This window comes from Apiospora phragmitis (assembly GCF_038363925.1).
Source record: "Apiospora phragmitis strain CBS 135458 chromosome Unknown utg000006l:1.0-5683423.0:1.0-5690449.0, whole genome shotgun sequence".
Taxonomy (NCBI): Eukaryota; Fungi; Ascomycota; class Sordariomycetes; order Amphisphaeriales; family Apiosporaceae; genus Apiospora; species Apiospora phragmitis.
This window is the reverse complement of record NW_027117404.1, coordinates 1,505,501-1,529,219: the sequence shown is the minus strand read 5'-3', so window position 1 is coordinate 1,529,219 and position 23,719 is coordinate 1,505,501. Positions and strand designations below refer to the sequence as shown.

Sequence of the window (23,719 nt, the reverse complement as noted above, 5' to 3'; positions counted from 1 at the left end):
CCATTTGCGATGTTCGTGGTGGGAGCAAATAGATAGATAGCATGTAACATGACGTCGATTGAGGCACCCCTTTTTGCTTTGTTGTCACTGCCCTTGCTCAGGCAACAAGTAACCTCCGAATCTGAAGCAGCTATTACCTCGTGGTCCGTTTTCAGCATTCCATACAGCACGCCTAATTCATGTGTGCTGCACGTCAATGTGCCTGCCTTCGCATGAGCTCAGCTTGACTGTCTCGGCAAGGTCAGTTTCACCATGTACGTGCTGATATCAAACACTACCTAGGCACCAATGATGTATGGAAGCCGGGCGGGCAGGCACCGTCACACGCTTTCCCTTTACTTCTCGGTTTGGGTCAAACGGAAAACCAAGAGCAGGCAGCGTGACTGCCCGTCCCCCAATGACGCATGATTGGTTACCTCCACGCTCTTGCCTCCTTTCTTGGAATACATACCTGAGGGGGACGAGCATAAAGCTCAACTCTTTCCCTCCTCTTTCAGTCTGATCTTCCCTCTTCCATCTTCCATCTACTCCCAACACCAACACCAATATTTTCTGTACCAGTATTCACAACCCACACACCAACACCCACTGTCACCATGGATGCCATTTTCTCCTCTCAGAAGAACCTGATTCAATCGATGGGGCTGAGTAAGGTCCGCGTCGTTCGCAACCCCAATTACCAGAGCCATGGCACCAAGTCCTACGTCTACCTTCTCAACCGATTCGGTTTCGAGCCCACCATGAAGGGTCCCTACCGCCACGTCAAGAGAACCCAGCAACATGGCCTTGCTTCCTTCAAGCGAGCTCTGGTCGGTGGCCGTGCCCGCCAGGACCGTGTCCTTGTCAAGCAGACCGGCGGTGATAGCAATCATGGCGAGGTCACTGCTGACGACCAGCAGAACGACTCCATGTAAGTCCCTTTCCTGCTTTCAGCTACCTCACTGCAACTACCCCGGTTGACGGACTGTCTAACATTGAATAATAGGTATCTCTGTCCAGTGGAAATCGGCGCACCACCCCAGAAGTTGATGCTAGACTTTGACACTGGATCGTCCGATCTCTGGGTCTTTCCCACTGAACAGGGCAGTACCAAGGGCCATAACGCCTTCGATCCAAAGAAGTCTAGCACCTTCAAAAAGCTCCCTAACCGAGCCTGGAAGATCTCCTACGGCGATGGATCGAGCGCCTCCGGAGACTGCGGCACTGACAACGTCGTGATCGGCGGCCTGAAGATCCAGAACCAGGTTGTCGAGCTGGCCAAGCAGATGTCGGCCCAGTTTGCCCAAGGAACTGGTGATGGACTTCTCGGTTTGGCGTTTGACAAGATCAATACCGTCACTGACAACCACGGTAACTCTGAGCCTGTTGCCACGCCTGTCGAGAACATGATCGCTCAGAATGACATCCCCAAGAGTTCCGAACTCTTTACCTCCGCCTTCTACAGCGACCGCGACCAGCAGAAGGAATCCTTCTATACCTTCGGTTTCATCGACCAGAATCTAGTCCAGCAATCGGGCCAAGAGATCTACTGGACGCCCATCGACAACTCCCAAGGCTTCTGGCAATTCCCTTCTGAAAGCTTCTCCATCAACGGCCAGTCAACAGAGCAATCCGGAAACCTGGCCATTGCTGATACCGGCACCACCCTTGCTCTGATGTCCGATGCAGCCTGTAAGGCATTGTACGACCAGATCCCGGGCGCCACATACGACGAGCAGAACCAAGGCTACGTCTTCCCACTTAGCACATCAGCCGACGACCTCCCCGAGCTCAAAATCGCCGTCGGCGGCAAGTCGTTTGTGATCCAGAAGGAGGACCTTGCATTTGCTCCTGCTGATGATAAGAACTGGTATGGAGGAGTCCAGTCTCGAGGAGACATGCCCTTTGACATTCTTGGCGATGTCTTCCTCAAGAGCGTATACGCCATCTGGGACCAAGGAAACACCCGCTTCGGTGTCGTTCCCAAGATCGAGAAGACGCAGAACCTTACCCCCCTACTGGTGGCAGTGGTGTCGGTGGCGGCGAGAAGGTGACCAGTATCGATATGGTTACGGCCTGAATGAGCTGGATGGACTGGAAGAACGGTAAACGGAACAGTGACTATAGCTTACCTAAGACAGAATGAGACCTATTGATTCCATATTTTGCCTGCCCGACTTGGTGTATAATATGTGATGAATTTTCGCGAGACCTTATGATACATCACCTATTCCACTATCAGCTTATTTATTTGTCCCGGTTACGAGCCAGCTATCTTATGGTAAGGCTGTTGTCAAACCTTAGACAACCTCGCCGTATTAATATTTAAGCCCTCTGAAAAGCACCTCAGATTCGGAAGTATCGTGGGCAATTACATGAATGAATCTGTGCAGAGTCTCGCTCGCGCTTAACTTGGTCAAGCCAACACGTCAAACTGTCCAAGCCAGGCCACTGGAAACCATATTTGATTGTAAGTCTCTAGTCGAGTTTCGATCGCAGGTCCTTCCATCCACCGCTCCCCCGTTTCAAGACAGAAATACGGTGTTAGGGCTATCAATTGCCAGCCAATTGGCACTGCTGGTGTCCAGCACGGGGAAGTAGGCAAAGCAAACGTCGAAGAGATTGGAGGCACGATGATGAAAGGGGCAAGGGAGCTGAAGAGAAAGCTGGCGGGTCTCGGCTGGCCACGCGTCAATGCGTTGAAGGACAGGACATACATCAGCCCGTATGCACACTCCCCTCTGCCTCTCGTTCTCTCTCCATCTATCGACGTTGACATTGTGGAGTGAAATACCGTTAAGCCAAAGTCAGATAATCCGAGAATCTTCGTCCTTTTGGACAGGAAAACCATCACATTGTCGCTGTCATCTCCTCCCCTCTCTCTCCGTATCTATGTGCGTATGCTCGTTCGCGTATCAAGCATGGAAACGTTTGAAACGTTTGTACGAGTCGGTAGGCTTCAGAAAGAGCTGGATGGACATGCCCAGGGGCGTCATGAGGAGGAGGCAGAGACCGAGCCAGATTTCCGCCATCGTGCTTCTTGATTTCCGGTGTTGACTTGACTTTTTTATCGCGTAGGCTCTTGGGGGGTCCGTATATGGGCGAGATGGACAACGCCCCCTCCTCAGGGATGACCTCTCTTCTGGTAGGATTGGATGGTATTCACACACCTCGTACAAAGAATCCGTGGAAATTCTAAAGATAGAGGAGTTCTACAATTGTGTGTTTATATGATTTTAATAGTAAAATGGAAGAAGAGACATCGGAGTAGGTAGATAAAGGGGGAAATAGGGCCAGCATGAAAATGCACGATGGGTCCTTGAGAGCAATATTGGCCTATATAGGATACGAATAAGGGCGCCACAAGGTCAGGTGTAACAGCATAATTCGACTAGCTAATATGGTAGGTATCATAACAGGCCTCTTCCTGGCTCCCGAAAAGGGGTTGAACGAGGGGAGAAATAAATCCCTCGTCTTTTTCTCCTATCTACGTAGTTCAAAAGATGACATGCACTGATGATCTTCCCTCTCCTGCCACTGGTGTTAGTTAGTCCTGAGTGGTTTTACGTGCTACATGAGACGGACGGATGTCAGGATCTTGAGGTGAGCGCGAATGATACAGGTACGTCCTGCACGTCCTCTCTGTGTCGCTTCGGGCGTCAATGGGAGGGACTCGCAGCCCGTGCGGTGCGGTGTCGTGTGAATTATCTGCGGGCTTCCAGGAGTCAAGAGGGTTCGAAAAAGCTTAAAACGGAGCGCGATTGTAGTAAGATGGAAGATATCAGGATAACAGAGGTTGGAAAAATGCCTCACGGAGCTTTGATATGGGTGATGGATGGGCTTGTCGATTTGCTATCAAAGTGACAGGCGGAAAATGCACTGCCGATCGTGTCAGCGGGCCTGGACCTAGTAGACAAAAGCGGGAGGCTACGATGTCCTTGCACCAACCTCTTAGGGGCGCATGTGCTTCATTTCGTTGGTCGTACATGGACTACGATGTCTGGTGGTAGCCTCTAGCTTTGCTTTAGATGGAAGCATGGAAGCAAGCATGGGCATGGGCATGGGAAAGTGATTTCCCCGTCCTGCCCCTCTCGTACCACACCGCCGCCGTACCCCTCAGTTTGTTTGTTTCCTTGCTTGCCAATCCATACGGCACTTTTCTGCGATCAACATGCCGGCGGTGCGGCACAGCTTCCTGGACTGCCAATCCCGGCGCTGTAGCTCCTGGAGCAGCTAATGAATGACTTGTTAATGTCATTTTTCTCTCGAATTTGGTTTTATTATTAGCTCCAATCTCGCCTTCAGGTGGTCGTGTTGGGTTTCAGCAGCCATACAGACGCCAGCAAGCCCCTCGCGGATTGCCTAAACAGGAAACTTGGCCAGAACTCCTTCCCCACCGCACCATAACACACACTACACCCCCTTTTACCGACTCCGACTCTTAACCTCCCAGCTTGTCTCTTTCTCCAACAAGGGGGACCAGTACCACAGACACCCGGACAGAGCGGTTCGGAAGTAAACCGGCAGCAACTACTACGAGTACACCGTTACACAATACAAGAACGGCCCAAGGGAGAGAGAGGATCGGCACTCCGACTAATCTGACGTGCAGACGTGCGGACGGCCATCTAACTAAGTAGCCTTTTGTTCGATGGTCTTCCGTGCATGAAGCTATCTAACGTACGGACCTTGAGCCATGAGGCCTCCCCGACCTGTCTGCTGCTGCCATGTGGTTTGTTTACCGCTCATTTGTGAGCCCCTGGGCATCCTCTGTGGGTTCGACCAAGTGCTGCTCTTCGTTCTGGACAAGGCGAAAAGCAAGTACAATCTGGCCTACTGAATTCGTACTCGGAGCTCCTTGGACCACGGCCACGCGTTACCGGACTGGCTGGGACCGAGTAACCGTCACGAGGAGCCGCAAGATGGCCCTAGAATAAGGTTCTCTAGGACACCGTCCAGAAATCAAGAGGCTTGGAGACAAGCATTTTAGGCTGTGGGTGTACCTAATGTAGATGTAGGTATGTGTGTTCGTGGCCCCCCAATCAGGCCTTCCGTATCCTGGGTTTCCGGCCTGAGCTATTACTACCACCCACAAGTCCTTGTCACGGTCTCTCCTACTACAGGTAGATAGGAATTGGTTCCTCGACCGGACCTGTCATGGGCTTACCTGACTGTGGCCCCAAATCTAATAAGTCTGCTGCCACTCGTTTCCACAGAGGACAAGCAACCATGCGTAGTCATGGGAATAAGCTCGATCCCCTCTAGTAGGTGTAAGTAGCCACCCCCCAACAGGGGAGACAGATGCAGTCTATGTTTCATCACGTCTCCAAATTCGCCTATACCACACGTACTCCTGCATTGCGGCATTTACGGGAATGGCTGGACTACCGTTCGTGTGTGTTGTTGTCTAACCTCAGGGGTAAAAAAAAAAATAAGACGACTTCAGAAGGAGTAAACACGGCCAAATCTCACTGGCTCGTTCCCCAAATCTTGCTTGCTTCTCACGCGGGCCTCCCCCCCCCCATTCTCCAATTTGCATACCCGCCTCTCCCCCTTTCCCAGATTGCTTACCCTCCTCCGAGATCTAGATACCCGCCCAATGAGTGTGTTTGCTAGTTAGTTTCACCCGCCGCCACGCACTTGGAGAAGGTAGGTATGGAAGTAAGAAGTTGCCATGGCATGCTTTGGCTTTGTATGTGTAAAGCCAATCGAATACGTACTTACTTACCTAAGGTATGTATAAAGCCTCTGGACCCCCGGAACCGACACATCTCTTCCATCCCCCTCCCATTCCAGCCCAGAAAGAAAGAAGCTTCTTGTGTTCTCGGCCTAGTTCCGCCGCACATCTCCTTACACTACACTTACCATGAGCCAATCCGACCTTTACGACTTCTTTTCCTACGTCGCCCGTGACGGGAAAAGCAACGCGGACATAGCACCGGCCATGACACGGAGAACCTCCGCCATGTCGTCCTCGTCCTCATCCGACGGCTCGAGCGCCCCCACGCCCGCCGCGTCCACCACCAGCAGAGCAACAGCCACACCAGCAGCACCTCCCCTCCTCATGCCCAGCGGCAGAACCTCCTCCTCCTCCTTTTCCATCTCCGTAGCAGCAGCAGCAGCAGCCCATCAGCACAACAACCGCCTGACCGCCGACGAGATCACGGCCCGCATCCTCGAATCCCCCGAGCACCACGCCCTGTGCGAGATGCTCTCGGGCCGCCACTACCACGACGACGACTACGCCCGCCGCTCCGCGGACAAGTACCGGGCCTTTGTGGACCTGGCCGCGCGCCTCGAGGCCCAGAAGGCGCCGTCGTCGCCCCCTCCTCCTCCCCGGCAGTAGGTCGACTGCCGCCGCCGCTGCCTTCATGCAGCAACATCACCAGCACGAGCAGGCTAGGAGGGAGTGGAACTCGCTGTGGTGGTGAGGCGAGAGAGAGGGTGTGTGTGTGTGTGAGTGTGAAACTCAAAATGATAATGGCTCCTATGCCACGAAGAGGGGATGGAAAGGCGAAAACAGAAAGAAACCACATACGCAAACGCGAGAAAGGACTGGATGGAAACCACAGAAAAACCAAAGCAAAAGCTGAAACTTATTTGCCCCATAAGGCACAACGAACAACCAAGTAGCATTAGTTCTTAATAGACCCGTATCCCATCCTAAGTCCCAACCAGGGCTAGGGAGACTACTTATGATCGTCTGATGTGAGTGAAGACAGCGAACAAAACAATAGCTTGCACGACTAAGCAAAGCAAACAGCTTCACGGAGCAAGGTGAGATCACTATTTTCCGAAAATAGGGGCGTTGGAGGCAAGTACTTTAGGAATTCCTACGTCGCTGGGCTGGCAGCTATCGGACAACTCGCTGGCCACTGCGTACATACATACCCCTCTCCTCTCCACCACCACCGACCGACCGACCGACGTCTCACTCTTACTCTCCCGCTCCCACGCTCTCCGCTACGGACCCTGGAAATGGTCCCAACAGCTCCCAAAAGCTGGGAAAATAATCCTAAGCACTCGCATGCTACTACAAAAAAGTGCCTCGGTACTTCTACCGTCACCCATTATGCACACTTCTTCCCCTAGGAGCAAGCTTTGTCGTAGCATAAATAGCAAATGTAAAGCAATAACTCCACCAAACGCCGATACAGTGTGGTCCTCCAAGTCGGGAAATGGATAATGCCAATGTAACGGAGACTAAGCTATTGGTGCCAGCAAGCACAGAGAGGGGGGCAGCTGTGAACAGCGAGCACAAAAGGACATGCCATGTTTATAGGTTGCGTATGGAAGACAGCCATGCGTGGAAGCCCAACAGACCGGGGTGGCCCAAGGAGCATGAATGTTGAAGTTGGAAATGTCCAAAAGCCTTATTCTCGGGGCTATCAAGATATGCGGTATTCTCCAAGGTTGGTAGTGCCAAACCTACGGCGGTAGGACAAAGATAAGTGCAGTAGTGACCCGCGTCCAAAACGTGATTAAATAGGTAGTCGCAATTAAATAATCGATGGGAGTGGTCGACCAGCTAGCTCACTGAGGATAGTAAACTGTGCCGTTCCCAGGATGTGGATAGTAGTAGCCATCCGAGGGGGGCGCGACGACGCCGTTCATACTCATGACTCCGCCAGCGCCGGGATAGACTTGCGGGGCCGTGTAAGGCGGGTATGACGGTACGGGTGGTAGTTGCGAAGCGTCATAGTAGTAAACCATACCGTTGACTTCTTGAGCAACCAGGTTGGAACCCGGAGCTGCCTGCCCGTTGTTTGGATCCATGTCGCCCTGCGGCTGTTGCTGTTGAGCGCCAGGCACAAAAGGGGGCGCCGGGGCTGTATAGGGACCCTGGGGAGGATAGTAATACCCATGTTGTGGTGGCATCACCTGATACTGTGGGGCGTAGCCTTGTTGTGCGTACTGCGTAGGTTGGAAAGGAGCCGCATGAATGGCACGCTCCGGAATCTGCGACAACGGAGTGCCTGTAGAAGCGTACGAAGGATGACGGGCATGATCATGACCAAAGCCGTTGGAAACGTGAAGGGGCACTTGGTGATGGAAAGCTTGCTGGTAAGACTGCGAGTTTTGGTGCATGGCCGGTGACTCGATAGTCTCTACTGACACCGTCTTCTGGGGCTTTGGTTGATGCATAGGGATAGCTGCGTGCTTGTTCTCTTGCATCATCGGAGGCTTCTGTGGGAGAGGGTGAATCTGAGGTTGGGGCAGATCATTGATAGTAGTCTGTCCGCCTGCGAGGGCCCCATCTGCTGGGAACTCACCCATGCCCGCCGTGTTCATCACGGGAGGCGGCTCAACTCTCGGGGGTAGTCGCACCACGGGACGAGCCGCATCTAACGGCATAGGGGGTCGTGAAATGGCAGACCCTGTGGGAGACACGAGGTAATCACGACCCATATCAGGTGCGATGGACGAGCGTCTACTGAGAGCAACACTCGGGGAGTAAACGCTGCCGTTGTAGTAACTACCGCCGAACACGCTGGTTCTCCGGGAGAAGCCGCCGATCAACCCAAGCCCAGATCTTGGCTTGCCCCGCAAGCGCTGCTGATTCGGGCGCATTGCTCGGGGAATGAATATGAATGATCTGTCGGTTGCTGGGAAGATGTAACGTGGTGGGAAGTTGGGCAGAGAGATGCGGACAGGCTTATCACGGCGCAGCGGAGGCCGGTGATCCGGCAACCTGGTGTACTGATTGACCGCATGACCCGAGAACACGACTGGCTCCTTGAATTGTGGAAGGAAGACTCGAACTTGTACGTTGCCGATATGTTTTTCACACGACAGTGTTCTATTGATAGGCGTAGCGTTCGAAGGGCAAGTTGGGATAAAGCCGTCGCCGTTGGGAGGGCCGTCATCCATCATTGAATGCCCACTGTGTGCTACCGTGTGTCGCGACTGACGAGGGGGGCGGGCTCTGTAACAATCTCGTGCATATCGTGAGCCCAGGGTGCGCTGACAGTAGGATCCGCCGTATTATGGACTTGGTGATGGAAAGGTGCAAAAGGGCCTCCAATACCACCGCCACGGCCTCTACCTCGACCTCCTCGCCCGAAAGGTCGGAACCCGTTGGCTGAGGGGCCGGCGTGTCGGTGATCGTGCATGAAGAACGCTCCCCGATTTGGAACAAACGAGGGGTCTTCGTCTCGGCGCCGCCGGTACTCATCGTGTTCTCGTCGTCGTCGCTCGAACGGCGGACCGTCTTGTGGCTGATCCATGATGGCCGAGCTGACGACTATCGGTGCACCTGATTTGGAAGCAGATACCGACTCGTTGGCATCATCACCCTGCCCCGACTCCTGGGCTCCGGGCTGATCTGAGATGGACAAACCAGACATGCCGTTCGATATCGATGTTGACTTTGACGGTTTCTCGGTGCCAGGCCCATCCACGGGAGCGCTTGATGCTACTCCGGCTTTAGCGGCACCGTTGCCGTTCGCAGTTCCACCTGATTTCCTTGTTGCAGGAGAGGTGGGCGAGACTTCATCGACGTTACTAGTGTCGCTATCATTGGCATGGTCGTCATCATCGGAGGCCAGCGAGCCGTCGGTGAGCGAGTCGTCGTCGAGGTCCAGATCATCTTCGCCTTCATCCTCCACTCTACGGCGGTGGCCGATCTTTCTCCGTCGAGGTCCCGCCATGTTTCGATCGATATGGAGGGTTATTGGTGGCTCCTTGGTAGGCTCGAGTTGCGGGATGGATGAAAACGACACAAGAGTTCTTGGCATCCAGGGATGGAGCTGGGAATTGGATGATGGTTGTGTCGCTGTGGCCGATGTCTGTGTCGTCGTTGGATTACTAGGAGAAGCTCATGCGGATATGTCTCGCATGTGAGACGACAATATTCTGATGCAACCTTAGGTAGACAGAATCGAAGGACTCGAATTGGGGGAGATGCAAAAGGCGAAGACCCGCCTGCGGTGGTCCAAAAGAAAGGAAGAATGCTGCAAAGCAATTCAATTATGAAGCCAGTGTTCCCGGGATCTTCTTCTTCTTCTTTTTTTCTTCGTCTTTCTTTCTTCCTTTTTCAATCCTAGCCCAGAAGCCCCCTCCCCTCAAGAAGACCGACGGACCGGAGGAAGGCTATATTGGACGTGTGGTGCAGCTTCGCACTGCGGCCCAAGCAAAGAAGGGCAGAAAAAAGGGCGGAAGAAACAACAACTTTATTAGAGATACCTCCAGGCCAGAACAAGCTTGGATGAAAGAAAAAAGCAGATACGAAGAAGTGTCAACCTCTAGCCCACACACGAAAGGAGGTAGGGGGGAGAAGAGAGAGTGGGCTGCCTTGTCCCGTAGGTTGTGACTGTGAAGATAGAATTGTAGAGGTGGGAATTCGGAATGATGAATGAGTTTGGATGAAGCTGGCAGTCATCCTACGACGCTACGGCCCAGAGCAGAGCAGCACCACTCTCGGTCCATCGAATCAACCGCTGTCGAGCCAATCCACCATCTTCCAATTCCTGGGCGGGCAACTCCCCAACTCCACAGCTTAGCCAAGTACCTCCCTCCCTCAACTATGGACAGTAGCTCAACAAGCAGGCAGTGCTGAGTGCCATCAACTCAAATTCGAGCGGGTTACAAGTAGCCAGTCTCGACAAGTCCACAACTAGAGCACGGACGAACTTGAGCTGCTTGATTACTACTTAGTCTGCCAGGCCTGGCAGTAACGGAGGGCCTAGACTGCAGTTACAGTACAGTACGTAAGAGTTAGGTATTGACGGGCAAGCTCGGGTCTTGACAAGCACATAACAACAAGAACAGCACTCGACCGAGTGAACTGTACTCGACCTAACCTGGGTAGGTGGTAGGGCCAAAAAAAGAGCGGAGCCATGCGAACGAGGCTCCCTGATCAATCCCAGTTGGTTCCAGAACCACAACGACAGGAGCCCAGCAATCCATCATATGTTTGTGTTTACGGAGCACTTCCGGCCTATGTAGCATGTTTCAACGGGATTGATCGTAGGCGATGAGACCTTCCCGTCGTTGCCACCCCTGGTTTTTGGAGGCTTCCACATCGGCGTTCGTTCCGGGGTGCTTAGTGATCATCCATCCTGCCGAGCAAGCAGATAGCTATAGCCATCCCGACCAACATGAAGAAGCCAAGAATCATCTACACATTGTACATATGTAAGGAAGTATGCACCTATGTATGTAGGTTCATACTACTGTGCCCTCTATGTACATACTCAATATTGGGCTTCTACCAATGCACTCACTCACGTAGCTGCATATATGTAATGTAGATATATGAATACATATATGATGATCCCTTGTCGCTCTTGGGAGTCCCGTTGCTCTCCATCCCGTAGCTCCCGTTGCTGATGCTGTCATCACTAACACGCCCAGCACATATTCGATCATCCAATTCGGCACATGCAAAGGAAAAGTATCTCTTATCCCCTGTGGCCAATCAACATCGAGCATATACCACTCAATGCGTGATGGAGATGCATACTTAATCAAAACAGCATCGACCAAAGATCGGCGACATCGGCTTTAGTGTCTCCTCTGTGCTCGTGGAGGTCAGTAGCAAGCAGAGCAAGCCATCTCGCAGCAGCCTGCATATGCTTGTAGGTGCATGAAAACGTCTCTCGATATCCGCTCAATTCCTCTCATCGAGCTAGAAAGAAACCTGAGTGCAATCCCTCAAATACCTCACTGCTCTCAACTTGTTAGCTAGCTTGACCCATGTGTGTAGTGAAGCTACGGGAGCGAGGGAGAAGTCACGCCTTTTTCGAAATCAGTCCACGAGAGACGAGTCATCCACATCTGTACATGTAGTGACCCAACAAAATATCCACCTCGCATTGCCAGCTCAGCTCAATGAACGATCCCCAATCGCAAACCACCTCTTATGCAAGAGCGCCATCGCCCAATCGCAATCGATAACTCTGAGCACCCTTCTGTTATCCGGCTCTTGGGATGAGGGTATGTGAAGGATTGGGGGAGGGAAAGCTCCTAATAACCTACTTAGGCAATCGAAACCACCAGGAAATCCCAAGAACTATCTCGCGCTCAAGGATGAATGCACACCACTTGCTGCGAAATACACTATTCAGCCATGGTTCTCGAGTAAAATATGTCCTTTTGTCTTTGAAGTCTGCTGGATGACTCGAAACCTAAGTTTGTTCCGTTATGATTCTCGCAGCATCACGTTAGGAGAGAGTATCAAGTTAGAAGCATGCTGACGCCGAGTTACAGCGGAAAGAGACCCATGTCTCACTGATCAGATCGGACCAATTTTGATCGCCGTCATCCTACTCTGACATGTTCGAGAAACTTTAACCAGCCTGTGGTCTACGTCATACCCAGCAATACGGCCATCAAACAAATTGATACGATGCTTCTTATATCAAAACCACTCTTGAAAACATCTATTTGTTTTGATTGGCGAGATATGATCTGATAGGCGCACGTGTTTTGATTCATGCGGATAGGTATACCAAGAATCAGCTCAATATTCCATAGACTCCTAATGCATACACTTACTTAATTGACTACTATGCTATTGATTTGCCAAAACGATCGAGGCCCTTTAAAGAAGTGGCCGAATCTTGTCAGTTGTAGGGTCATTAGATTAACCCGAGCACATCTTTCCTGGCCTCGCGATTGTTTTGCATGGTCGTCAATGCAGCCCGGAGCGTTGGACGTATGCGAGACTGCATGTCCTTCAGCATATGGACCTTATATCAAGGATGAACCAGCACATGAGTAAGTAGGTGTTCAGGGGTGCAAGTAGCAGATCCGTGATAACCCGAAGCTCAAATGTAGTCACGATGGGCGAGTTCAATCAGGTCTCGGCTGCCATTGCCGCATAAGCTAGATGTAAGTCGCCCAAGCTGTGATACAATAGATACGCGTCCTTCACAGGTTCTTGTTGATCGGAAGGCGATGCAGCAATGTCCGACATTTGAGACCGGGAAGGGCCAGTGGCTGATCGATAGACTGCAAAAGCAACACCATTGTTGGGCTGAGTGAAGTCGATATAAACATTCAAGAATCAGCCAGCTCCTCGAATTGCAAGTGCTTACGACGGTTAGCCCGACGACCGAATAAGGAAACAAAGAACTGGCGACAATCATATAAGTGTATCTACCCATACACGGCTATGCATCAGACTTATATATCTTTCGCCGTCATCGTCGTACTACTACAGGCCCGGCAAGAAAGGGGATCTAAAAGAACCAGACTGAGGAGGATGCAGTAATCGGCTGTCTTGTACGCGCAGTCCGAGCCGGCTCAAGTACATGTCTCTACATGACATGACGTCTACATGCACCTACATATCGTCGCATTCGCATAGAAGTCCTCCAGAGAAGAAAAAGAAAAAGAAAACTTTCCCGTAGACTTCAATAGAACAAACGAGCACCATCCCCGGACATACTGCATGCCATTTCAACTGGAACTCATGGCTGTTCACTGTTTGGTAATCGTCACGGCGACAATGACAAATGGTGCTGGAAGGCCTGGGCATGCCCAACTGGAGGCGAGCATACGTAGACCAGGTGCCGGCGACTTCCCCAGATGCCAGATGTTAGTGCTGTTGGCCCTGTTGCAGCTCAGGACCCTAACAACCAAGCCTCATGCCGACCCCGCAATTGTGGACATGTGCCCCCATCTAAAAAGGACAGTGACTTCTCCAATCAAAGTCGCCTCACCTGTTCCCTCTTGCCTCTACGCACTAACCAGTTGCCAGCTAACGTAGCCATCTGGCGATTGCGAGACCTGCGCTGCAGCCTACCATAGTCCATCGCCCATTTAAACCCGTCCAGCCCGTTTGAGCGAGCCCAGCCAGGTATGTAGGACTCCCTCAATCTACCAGACCTCTCTTCCCACAGTTCTTACTCGTGAGGTGAGGCCTACCAGACGTATTCCCGTATTGAAAGCAAAGCACCTTGTAAGTAAACTCACAGTGACCTACATACCCCCCATCCTCATCCTCTATCCATCTCTTCTGGGCCGTCATCAGTTTCGTGACCTACCGAGCTAGTAAACATCTCGCGCTCTCGCGCTCTCCTCCTCACCGATCCCTCTTCTCGAATCAATCACTCCCCTCCCGTCATCCTTTATCATCCTTCTCCATCCGACGAGGCCCATATCTCAATTGCCCCATTCTTCCCCATACATACATACATAAATACATCTCTAACATAGCTTGCTTTCGGAAGCTCCTGGTTGAGCGGGTCGAAACATCCCAATATCAGACTTCACACCCGTTCTTCACCTTCCGCCTTGTCGAGAGACCTCGACACATTACTTCCGATCCACCGCTCTGTCAAGGAGCTAGAGTATAACTGCATCCCCAACAACGGTGTGTGAGTAAGATGTATGTACATAACTAGATTGCGGTTGCATGACGCCTCTCGCAGCCTATTCCCTCCCTCGCTTCCGCCCGGGCATACCGCTGCCTGAAACGTGCACTGCCCATCCCTTTCAACCATGCACTTCTTCCCACTTGGTGCACCACCCAAACTGCCATTCTTGCATCCTTTGGTCCATCAAACCGCCATTAAACCATCGTCATCGATTTACTAAACCTTTGTTAGACAGCAATTGTTATCGATAATCATGGCGTCTCCGTCGACCGCGACGCCCGATACCCTCATCACTCTCAAGGTTAACTACGATGGCAGCACACGTCGTTTCAAGCTGCCTCTGCGTGATCTAGGCGCCAGCACCCTGGACGATAAGGTAAGTCACTACATTAGATGCCGCTTATCCTATTCATCATCATTTATCGGGCCCGCTGCTTCGTCTCGATGGAGCTATGCTGACAGTCATGGCATTACAGGTCCGAGCCTTCCTCCAGGTGCCTGTGGGAACCAAGACTCTCGTCGAGCGATACTCGGACTCGGCCGCTTCCTTTGTTGTTCTCGACCCGAGCAACGTCTCGGTGTTCAAGCAGCTTTTCCGAGCTGCCAAGGCCAAGCAGAAGCTCAAGCTGCGTGTCACGACCCAAACCGAGTCTTTGGAAAACAACATACCAAAGGCTGTCACTATCGAGGACGAGCCAGAGCCTGTCCCTGAGCCGAAGAAGGAAACAGCGGCCGTGTCATCATCCGAACAGGTTATGTCGCCACAGACCACTGAGCAGTCTACGCCTGCACCGATGCCGACTCCGACCGCTCTTCCGGAAACCATTGTTGCCCCTCAAGTACCAGACGAGTTCCCAGAGTTCATTAAACAGTGGCGAGCACGCGGTATGCCTCGGATTAGCCTTCGCCGAGATGACAGTGGCGCCGAGCTCATCGATTTTCGCTGTTCGTCGTCCTCGGTTGATCCTCAGATAGCTTTTGCCAACTTAATTGGACAAGTTCCCAAGGCTGCGGTTAACGAGCCGGTAGAGACAGTCGAGGCGGCGGAGGAAGTCGAGCCAGCCTCCGCTGTGCCCAGTACTACGGTTGAACTAGAGCAGGATGGATATCCCCCTTGTCCAGCCGTCTCCGACGCCCTTTTACTGTCTGCTGCAACAGCTGCGACAGGGCTGTGCCCGATTCCCATTACCACTGCTCTACTTGCGATGATGGCGATTTTGATCTTTGCCAAGGCTGCGTGAGCCAAGGCATAACTTGCTACGACGAACAGCACTGGCTGATCAAGCGGACCATCCAGGATGGCCAGATCACTTACAGCACGACTCACATTGCACCCAAGACAAGCCGTGCTTCCGTTACCAGTATGCCGCCGAAGTGCTCGGTTGGTGGTTGGAGTCTTCCCATTCGCGAAGCCGAAAAGACCTGTGTTGCGCCTGTCGCACCTTCCTTGAATTCTACTTTTGCCCGCACGTGCAACTGCTGTGTTCAAGAGTTTCCAGAGCAGGACTTCCTCCACTGCAATACCTGCGAGGATTTTGACTTGTGCAAGACTTGCTTTACCAAGGATCAGCACGGTCACCACCCAAAGCATGCCTTCTCCCCGCTGTTAAGGGTACTGCATTCTCTCAGTTCATCTCGGCTCGTCTAGCAGCGGGTCGAAACGTGGTGCACAATGCTATTTGCGATGGTTGCGACAAGTATGTTCGCGGAGTTCGCCACAAGTGCTTGGACTGCCCTGACTGGGATTACTGCTCCGAGTGCGTGCAAAATGCATCATTCATCCACCCCAACCACCGATTCGTTGAGCTCTATGAGCCGGTTTCTGAACGTCGCAATGTTTCTCATGCCGTTCACCATGGCATCTGCTGCGACGGTCCCCTCTGTGCCAGTTCCCGCGGCAGTCCCAAGTACATCACTGGTGACCGCTTCAAGTGTGCCGTATGCGATGACACGGACTTCTGCGCTAGCTGCGAGGCCAGCCCGTCTAACCCTCATAATAAGACTCATCCTTTGATCAAGTTCAAGACGCCCGTCCGTCATGTCAGCGTGACCACCACTGGTGAGCACGAAGGCGGCAAGCGGATGCCCTCTATGGGCGACCGATCCCGTTGCCAGCAGATGAACAGCCGATCTACTGAGACTGCCCCCTCTCCCAACTCGGAGATTGCCGTGAACCCCGTGCAGACTGTTGTAGACGTCAAGCCAACGGAGCCGGAAGTGAAGGTGGAGGAGAAGGAGAAGGAAATAGAGCCAGATCACGCTACGCTGGTCGAGGAGAAGCAAGCTGAGCCTAAACTAGTTGCCATCTTCAAGCACGATACTGTTGAGGATGGCACCGTCATGGCACCCAAGACTACTTTTGAACAGACTTGGGTCCTTAAGAACGAAGGACAAACAGCTTGGCCTGCTGGATGCTCGGTCAAGTTTGTCGGCGGAGACTACATGGGCGCCGTCGATCCTACGCATCCCGCCGGCATCCACGAACTCGTCTCGGCTTCCGAGTCAACTGTGTGCTACAACCAGCTGCAACCGGGTCAAGAATTCCCATTCACTGTTCTGATGCGCACTCCGGACCGTGATGGTCAAGCCATCTCGTACTGGCGTCTCACCACTGCTGACGGCGTCAAGTTCGGCCATAAGCTGTGGTGTGACGTCTTGGTCGAGAGGTCGCAGCCTGAGACACAGGGGGAAACCATTCTGGACTCCAAGGTGCCCGAGATGGCCAAGAGCCAGATGATCATCCCCAAGTTGGAGCACGAGTCGCCATCGGCCAGTCTTCACATGACCAAGTCGGAGAGTGAGGTTGAGGCGGCGGCCGAGACCAGCACTCTTGCACCTTCGACGCAAGACAACGAGGATGAGTATGAGGATTGCGTCGATGACGATGACTGGGCTGCGGATTCGGACGATGGGTTCCTCACGGACGAAGAGTACGATATCCTTGATGCTTCTGATGAGGAGTACCAATTCGAGCAGCACAAGCCAGCTACGAAGAAGTAGATTCTCTTCTGAACAGGCCAGTCGATATGTCTGAGAGAAGGGATTGATTCAGGGGTTCAAGGTGTTCTTTTGTCTTAGGGATGGACGGCGTGCTGGAAGGGGGCGAACAAATAGTTGACCTGTGTTACTAGCTGCTTTCCGATTTCATATTTGACATAGGGAAAGGGACGCGGGGATTTCCTTGTCAGTCGCAGATTTTCCATATTGTCGCCGAAGGACGGATGGGATACGATACGATAGGCGGATAGGGCCGCAGAAACACTCCCTTGGCCAGAATGACTCTACATAGGTTCAGATTGTTTGCACTCTACTTTAGTAAGTAGCTCGAGTAGCCCATAACTCTATGCATTTTGCTACATAACCTGTCTATTTTGGCGACTGGTGTGGTGTATATGTATTATGTGATGTCCAGAATCTAAGGTTGCTGTCTTCAATGGATGCATCGAATTGAAATACCGAGAGGCACTAATTCGGTACCCCGGCCCCACCGGCAGAGGGTACCTGGACTACCCTGAACAGGGGTTGAGGGGTTCGTTCAATTGCGGCTCGGAACACGGGCGCGCTTTGGTGCAAGCTGTCCTTCTCGTATCCATATGACTAAAAAGTTATTAGTTATAGCGACTACACACCCAACCAAACACCCCCTAGCCAGCCCACTGACAGAGTCGACGAATCGCCTACCCAGGTCGATCAATTGAACAACATTCAAACGCCGAGAAGCCTTCACTTTTTGCGCCCATTGCTTAACCTAATGAGGTAATCTCGCGTGCCCACCTCTACTACCCGGCTGCTTGCAGTTGCCTGTCTGTGTTCGGCACCATTGGCGACGACCCGGACCCTTTGCGACAAGGTCCTTTTCCAAAAGCCCCCCAACGAGACGGCCGCATTTCCGACATCGAACATCCCTTGTGTTACTTGTGTCGGCCTGACGAGAATCACATGGGCAGTCGGCGGTTCTTTTGATCGCTAGCGCCATCATGATGAACGGCTACGAGAAACATGGCGGCTTCGACGACGAGCCCGAGCCCAACAGCTTCGTCAAGGCATTCGATGCATTCCGTACGTACTTGTCCAGCCCATTCTCAGGAAACCACTCGACTCTTTCCTTCCTCCCCTCTGGCAGAAGAAAACAAAAGACTGACAAGGAATCTTCTTGCGCTTAGCCAAATCGAAACCACAATACGTAACGCGCACGTCGGGCGGAGGCAAGTGGTCCGTCGTCATGTACGTCGTGTCGCTGGTGCTGCTGTGGTCGGAGCTGGGCCGGTGGTGGCGCGGCGCCGAGAACCACACCTTCGCCGTCGAGAAGAGCGTGGGGCACAGCCTGCAGATCAATCTCGACATCATCCTCAAGATGCAGTGCAAGGACCTGCACGTCAATGTCCAGGATGCCGCCGGCGACCGCATCCTGGCCGGCTCCCGCCTGCAGGAGGACCCGACCAGGTGGGACCAGTGGGCCGACAGCAAGGGCGTCCACAAGCTCGGCCTCGACAGCCACGGCAAGGCCGTCACCGGCGCCGGCTGGCACGACGAGGAGGGGTTCGGCGAGGAGCACGTCCACGACATTGTCGCGCTCGGCAAGAAGAAGGCCCGCTGGGGCAAGACGCCGCGCCTCTGGGGCGCGACGCCCGACAGCTGCCGCATCTGGGGCAGCCTGGACCTGAACAAGGTCCAGGGCGATTTCCACATCACGGCCCGAGGTCACGGTTATATGGAGTTCGGAGAACATTTGGACCACAGCCGTAGTAGTCGCCCCCCTTTCCTTGCCTTCGTCTGGGTGAAACCAAAACGTAGCTCGAAAGACACTGGCTTGCTAACCAACGAAAACCGCTACTTTTGCAGAATTCAACTTTTCCCACGTCATCAACGAGTTCTCCTTCGGGCCCTACTTCCCGTCCTCGTCAACCCGCTCGACCGCACAGTCAACCGGGCCTCGGCCAATTTCCACAAGTTCCAGTACTTCATGTCGGTGGTGCCGACCGTGTACACGGTCGGGCAGGCCCACGCGGTCGAGCACCATCTTCACCAACCAGTACGCCGTGACGGAGCAGAGCCACGAGATCTCCGAGTTCAACGTGCCGGGCATCTTCTTCAAGTACGACATCGAGCCCATCCTGCTGACGGTCGAGGAGACGCGCGACGGCTTCCTGACCTTCGCCGTCAAGGTCATCAACGTCCTCTCAGGCGTCCTCGTCGCCTGCCACTGGGGCTTCACCCTCAGCGAGTGGCTCAAGGAGGTCTGGGGCCGCCGCCGGCGGGTGCAGAGCCAGGGCATGATCGGCGTCGAGAAACGGGCCTACGACGAATAACTTAAGCCCCTCTCTACATGGAGATTATCGGCGGCGGCGGATTGCTACCAGGTAAGAAGAAGGAGAAATAAATGTAAAAGATATAGCAAAGAACTAAATCAGGCACTCGGGCAAGGCGAAGGTAGAGAGATCATCAGCCTTTGGGTTTCATCTATAAAGCGTATTTTTACGGGAAAGTCGTTTTTCCCCTTCCCCTGGAGTTCCGGGATCTGGGTCAGCTTTGTGTATATAAGGAGAACTTTCGATGAGGAAATGAGCATTTTCCCTCTGGCCTTGCTAGCAATCTTCCCTTTTCAACAGGTGATATATCGTACTGTCTTTAACTAGGACAACTAATTTCCGGGGAAAAGAACTCCAATCTCAGTTTAGCCACTGAGTTGGCTGTGGATGGCTGGCCAAGTAAGAAGTTGTGAACGGACATATTAGTCGGTTATCTCTTAGAACGGTCTAAGTATGATAGTTTGGGGTCAACTTGCAAAGCTATGCTAGCATACAATGGGTATTGTTTCATTCCTTTTTTCTAGACTAGAAGTTGATTCAGTCTTCCTACTAATCTATCTGCTCGAGTCTATTTCCATTTTCTAAAGATTGTTTGTTAGATCTCATCCGTGGGCGCCAAATGCCCACTCAAAGACGAGAGGAACATCTTTAGTTAAGCATTACTTGTGCTCATAATTGCTAATATCTGAGTAGCGGTGGTGGATAGGGTAGTGATAGTGATAGTAGTACGCAGTGGTAGTAGTAGATATAATAGGTTATAGTAGGTTTATAATAGGGGGCGGGGGAGTTTATTTGCAACTGAGCCACCTACACAGGTTACTGCAACAACAGTGCATCTTCGTCCAATCTTCCAAACAAGGCCTCGACTTCTTTCTCGACGACTGCTAGCTCTTTAGCCACCTGTCCTGTAACCAAGGCATACGCATACAAGAGCGCGAAGTCGGGCTCCTCGACCGTGACACCACTCAGTTTCGCCTTTCTGCTCGCCAAGCGATTCTGCTGGTCCATCGTCAGTTGCTTCTGGATCTCCCCATTTTGCTGTTGCTTGCGGCTGTGGTCGCCCTCGTCGTCGCCGGCGCCGACCTCTTCATGATGCTGCTGCGAGGTCTCCTTGCGGAACCGGAAGATCTTGCCCAGCAGCTTATCGCGCGTGCCCGCAACGCTAGGGATCGCGTCCGTGAGCGGGTACTCGAGCATGACGCTGCTGGCCAGGACCTGGAAGACGTGGCAGATGCGGGAGCAGAGCTGGGCGCGCTCCTCGGCCGTGTGGTAGAGCAGGGCCTTCTCGCCCTCACTGAGGCGGCCGTGCCGCATCGTCACGAGGCTCATGGCGTGGAAGGCGTCGAGCAGGCGCTGCGTCGAGGCCAGGATGCGGCGGTAGGCATCGGCCGGGAAGGGCCCGCGCAGCTCGTACTCGTTGAGCGCCGCGGTGCAGAGCGTCTGCAGCTGCGTCGCGTAGCGCTGCATGGCGGCCTGCTCGCCCATCTTCATGTACGACTCCGCGGCGGCGTCGCTGCGGAGCAGCATGGCAAGGGGCCCGCGCTTCCAAATAAGACCCATTTGTAGGTATAGCACGGAAAGACCCTCTTTGAACTTCCGCGGGCAGAGATGGGCCAGATCAGGCGGCAAACGATCAGACCCCAGAGGATACCCATGAATACGGCAACGACTCTGTGGAAGGCAATTTGTTGGATTATAGGATCAACTCCTCCCTCGTCATCATCATCATCGTCGACTTTCTGGGTAAGAGAGTAGGCATAAAGAGATGAGACGTTATAGCTGAGGAGGATGAAGCGTCCAAAGGGTCCGTTGCCGCGGTCTACAATGATGTAAAAGCCACCAAACGACACGAGCCATCCGAGCAACGCAAGCGAGATGGGCTCACCGCCCGATATCCACCAGTCGATCAGCACGATCACGGCGCCCATGATTGTACCCGTGAATCGAGAGAGGCCGGTGGTGTTCGCGGCGCCTACCGTCATACTGCAGACGATCATGAAGGAGAGGAGGCCCCATTCACCACGCCAGTGCTGATATATGGGACGAGTCTCGGGGATGAAAGCGAACATGGCATAGAGGGCAGCGCCAATGCCGACCTTGAGACCGAACTTGACTAGATAGGATTTGTTAGCAACCGGGTCGGGGAAGCGAGCATCGCATGGTGTTACTTACTGTCATCTCTGGAGAGGAAACGGAAGAACTGCAGAAGCTTTTGCGATGACCATCGGAGACTGGTGTTTGCTTGAGGTGCCGCATCCCAGCTGAAAGAGTCGCGCCTGTGCATAATGTCATCCGGGATGCCCTTAGGTAAAGCAGATCGGCGAAGTTTCTTGATCGGCTTGACGAGAGGCTGTCGTTCTGCGTCATCCCCAGCTGGCTTGGATCGCCGGAAGTTGATAAAACGCCATAGCTTCAGAAAGCCCCAGCTTCTCCGGTGAGTCTCTGTAACGAACTTGAGATCCTCAAGTGCATCGAGGTATTTCTCTATTTCGTCACCCAAACTTAGAAGGCTGAACGAGAAATGCCCACAAGCAGCCGCCACCTCCTCATAGTCGGCTTGGACGTTTTCAGGCCTAGCTCTCTCCATCTCGATATTTCGGTAGATTTCTTCCAAGGCTTTGGCTCGATGGGAATTAAATAGCATCAGAGCATCTTGTACACTATGTTTGAAGTTCTCATTGATGCAGATAGGGCTACCGGGTGGGCCAAAGGGCGGCTCCCGCAAGATTTCCGCAAGGGTGTGAACCAAAGACTTCATCGAAGGGCCAAGCCGTTGAATGAAGATCTCGAAGATGCCTGAAGGCGTACGGATTATGCTAGGAGCAAGGGATGTTGGAGTACCTGGTGGATGCTCCGAGAACGGCGTGGGCTGATCCAACTCGTTCCTCTCATCTGGAGACTCATCGATAGCTGATAACACTGCAAAGTTGGTGCCGCTTCGGAGATGAGCTGACGTAGGTCGAGCGGATGTGGGCGACAGAACACTGCTGCTAGAAGAGAAGGGCCTATTGCTTGCTGAGCCGGTGGACATCTCCTTCAAAAGCTCAAATTGGGTATTAGCCGCACTCCTGAGCCCTCCAAGAGATTGTGCCAGTCGCTCCATAGATCTCACAACCTCCTTGTCATGTTGGTAGATGCGCTCCTGGCCCAGGATGTAGTATTCGTATTTTGACTCTCTCAAGTTCTTGTTCATGGCTGTCAGCGTCGAGCTATACTCAGCCGAGGCCTTATTGAATGCCTGGCTGCTCAGATCTTCCTCGGCACCACTCAAAAAGCCCTTGGTGATCACAGATAGCATGTCGCCAAGAGATACAGAGGCCGTGCGCATGGTGCTCCGAAGGGCGGTCCTCGCAAGCGTCGGCCATAGTAAAAGGTTAACAGCCGTGCACCCTGTTGTAGCCATCAACAATATTTTCAACGACTGTATAATCTTATGATTGGTGAATACACCGCTGTGGACCGAGTTCTCCTTGGTGATGATGGTGATGATGCCAATGGATGCGATACTGGCACCAACGCCAACGAGAGGGCTGTTCAGCTTCTGCTTCACCCAACCAATAAAGCCCATACCACCTCCTATGAAGACGACCAATATCAAGACATACGACAACCTCACTTGGCCCCATATGGAGCCTACCAGGACTGATGTAGCCATGGATAGAGTACCTATGAGCAGCGCATACATAACTCCAATGCTGGCAATGGCTACAGCCTCAATCTGTGAACCGACTGTCCTTGCTGGGTGGAAATACACTGTTATTGTAGCGACAATATGCTTGCCGTCTAACGGTCCAAGAAACCTTGCGAAGGGCGGCAAGAAAGTGCCCATGCTAGCCAGAAGGTAGGCTATGGAGCACTTGAGCGTGCCGCGGCCCTTTGGCGACTTCAGCCATGTCCAAAACCAACAGATGCCCAAGCAGAGGTTGTGAAAGACGGCTTGTAATTTCTCGCGAACCGTGGGCTGCTGGAGGATTGGTCGCATTCGCTCATCGTCGCCGGGGCCGTCGAAGTCGATGTCCCGTAGCGTAAACTGCCGCCGCGTTCGTTCGCCTGTGCCGGGAATGATCCAGGTGCCGTTCCGTAGTTTCTGTCGGCGCGGCGCCATTG

At 53.0% G+C, this 23,719-nt stretch overlaps 7 protein-coding genes across 7 annotated transcripts; 4 read left to right on the top strand and 3 right to left on the bottom strand.

The window, feature by feature from the left end:
• Nucleotides 1–596: 596 nt before the first annotated feature.
• Nucleotides 597–2,033, top strand: PG994_005764 (aspartic peptidase A1; the record flags this gene model as incomplete). Its single annotated transcript, XM_066857173.1, has 2 exons — nt 597–910; nt 986–2,033. The coding sequence occupies 2 exons, from the start codon at nt 597–599 to the stop codon at nt 2,031–2,033; spliced, it is 1,362 nt and encodes a 453-aa protein (XP_066716442.1).
• Nucleotides 2,034–5,845: 3,812 nt separating this feature from the next.
• PG994_005763 (uncharacterized protein) lies at nt 5,846–6,325 on the top strand (the record flags this gene model as incomplete). Its single annotated transcript, XM_066857172.1, has 1 exon — nt 5,846–6,325. The coding sequence occupies one exon, from the start codon at nt 5,846–5,848 to the stop codon at nt 6,323–6,325; it is 480 nt and encodes a 159-aa protein (XP_066716441.1).
• A 1,187-nt stretch (nt 6,326–7,512) lies between these two features.
• Nucleotides 7,513–8,850, bottom strand: PG994_005762 (CASC3/Barentsz eIF4AIII binding-domain-containing protein; the record flags this gene model as incomplete). Its single annotated transcript, XM_066857171.1, has 1 exon — nt 7,513–8,850. One exon carries the CDS (start codon nt 8,848–8,850, stop codon nt 7,513–7,515), a length of 1,338 nt encoding a protein of 445 aa, XP_066716440.1.
• A 20-nt stretch (nt 8,851–8,870) lies between these two features.
• PG994_005761 (uncharacterized protein) lies at nt 8,871–9,629 on the bottom strand (the record flags this gene model as incomplete). The annotated part of the gene is made up of 1 exon (XM_066857170.1): nt 8,871–9,629. One exon carries the CDS (start codon nt 9,627–9,629, stop codon nt 8,871–8,873), a length of 759 nt encoding a protein of 252 aa, XP_066716439.1.
• A 4,927-nt stretch (nt 9,630–14,556) lies between these two features.
• Nucleotides 14,557–17,303, top strand: PG994_005760 (uncharacterized protein; the record flags this gene model as incomplete). The annotated part of the gene is made up of 4 exons (XM_066857169.1): nt 14,557–14,679; nt 14,780–15,540; nt 15,621–15,784; nt 15,874–17,303. The coding sequence occupies 4 exons, from the start codon at nt 14,557–14,559 to the stop codon at nt 17,301–17,303; spliced, it is 2,478 nt and encodes an 825-aa protein (XP_066716438.1).
• A 977-nt stretch (nt 17,304–18,280) lies between these two features.
• On the top strand, nt 18,281–19,612 carry PG994_005759 (uncharacterized protein; the record flags this gene model as incomplete). Its single annotated transcript, XM_066857168.1, has 3 exons — nt 18,281–18,362; nt 18,467–19,045; nt 19,146–19,612. 3 exons carry the CDS (start codon nt 18,281–18,283, stop codon nt 19,610–19,612), a joined length of 1,128 nt encoding a protein of 375 aa, XP_066716437.1.
• An 816-nt stretch (nt 19,613–20,428) lies between these two features.
• PG994_005758 (ribosomal protein L19) lies at nt 20,429–23,717 on the bottom strand (the record flags this gene model as incomplete). Its single annotated transcript, XM_066857167.1, has 3 exons — nt 20,429–21,205; nt 21,244–21,725; nt 21,785–23,717. The coding sequence occupies 3 exons, from the start codon at nt 23,715–23,717 to the stop codon at nt 20,429–20,431; spliced, it is 3,192 nt and encodes a 1,063-aa protein (XP_066716436.1).
• Nucleotides 23,718–23,719: the final 2 nt, after the last annotated feature.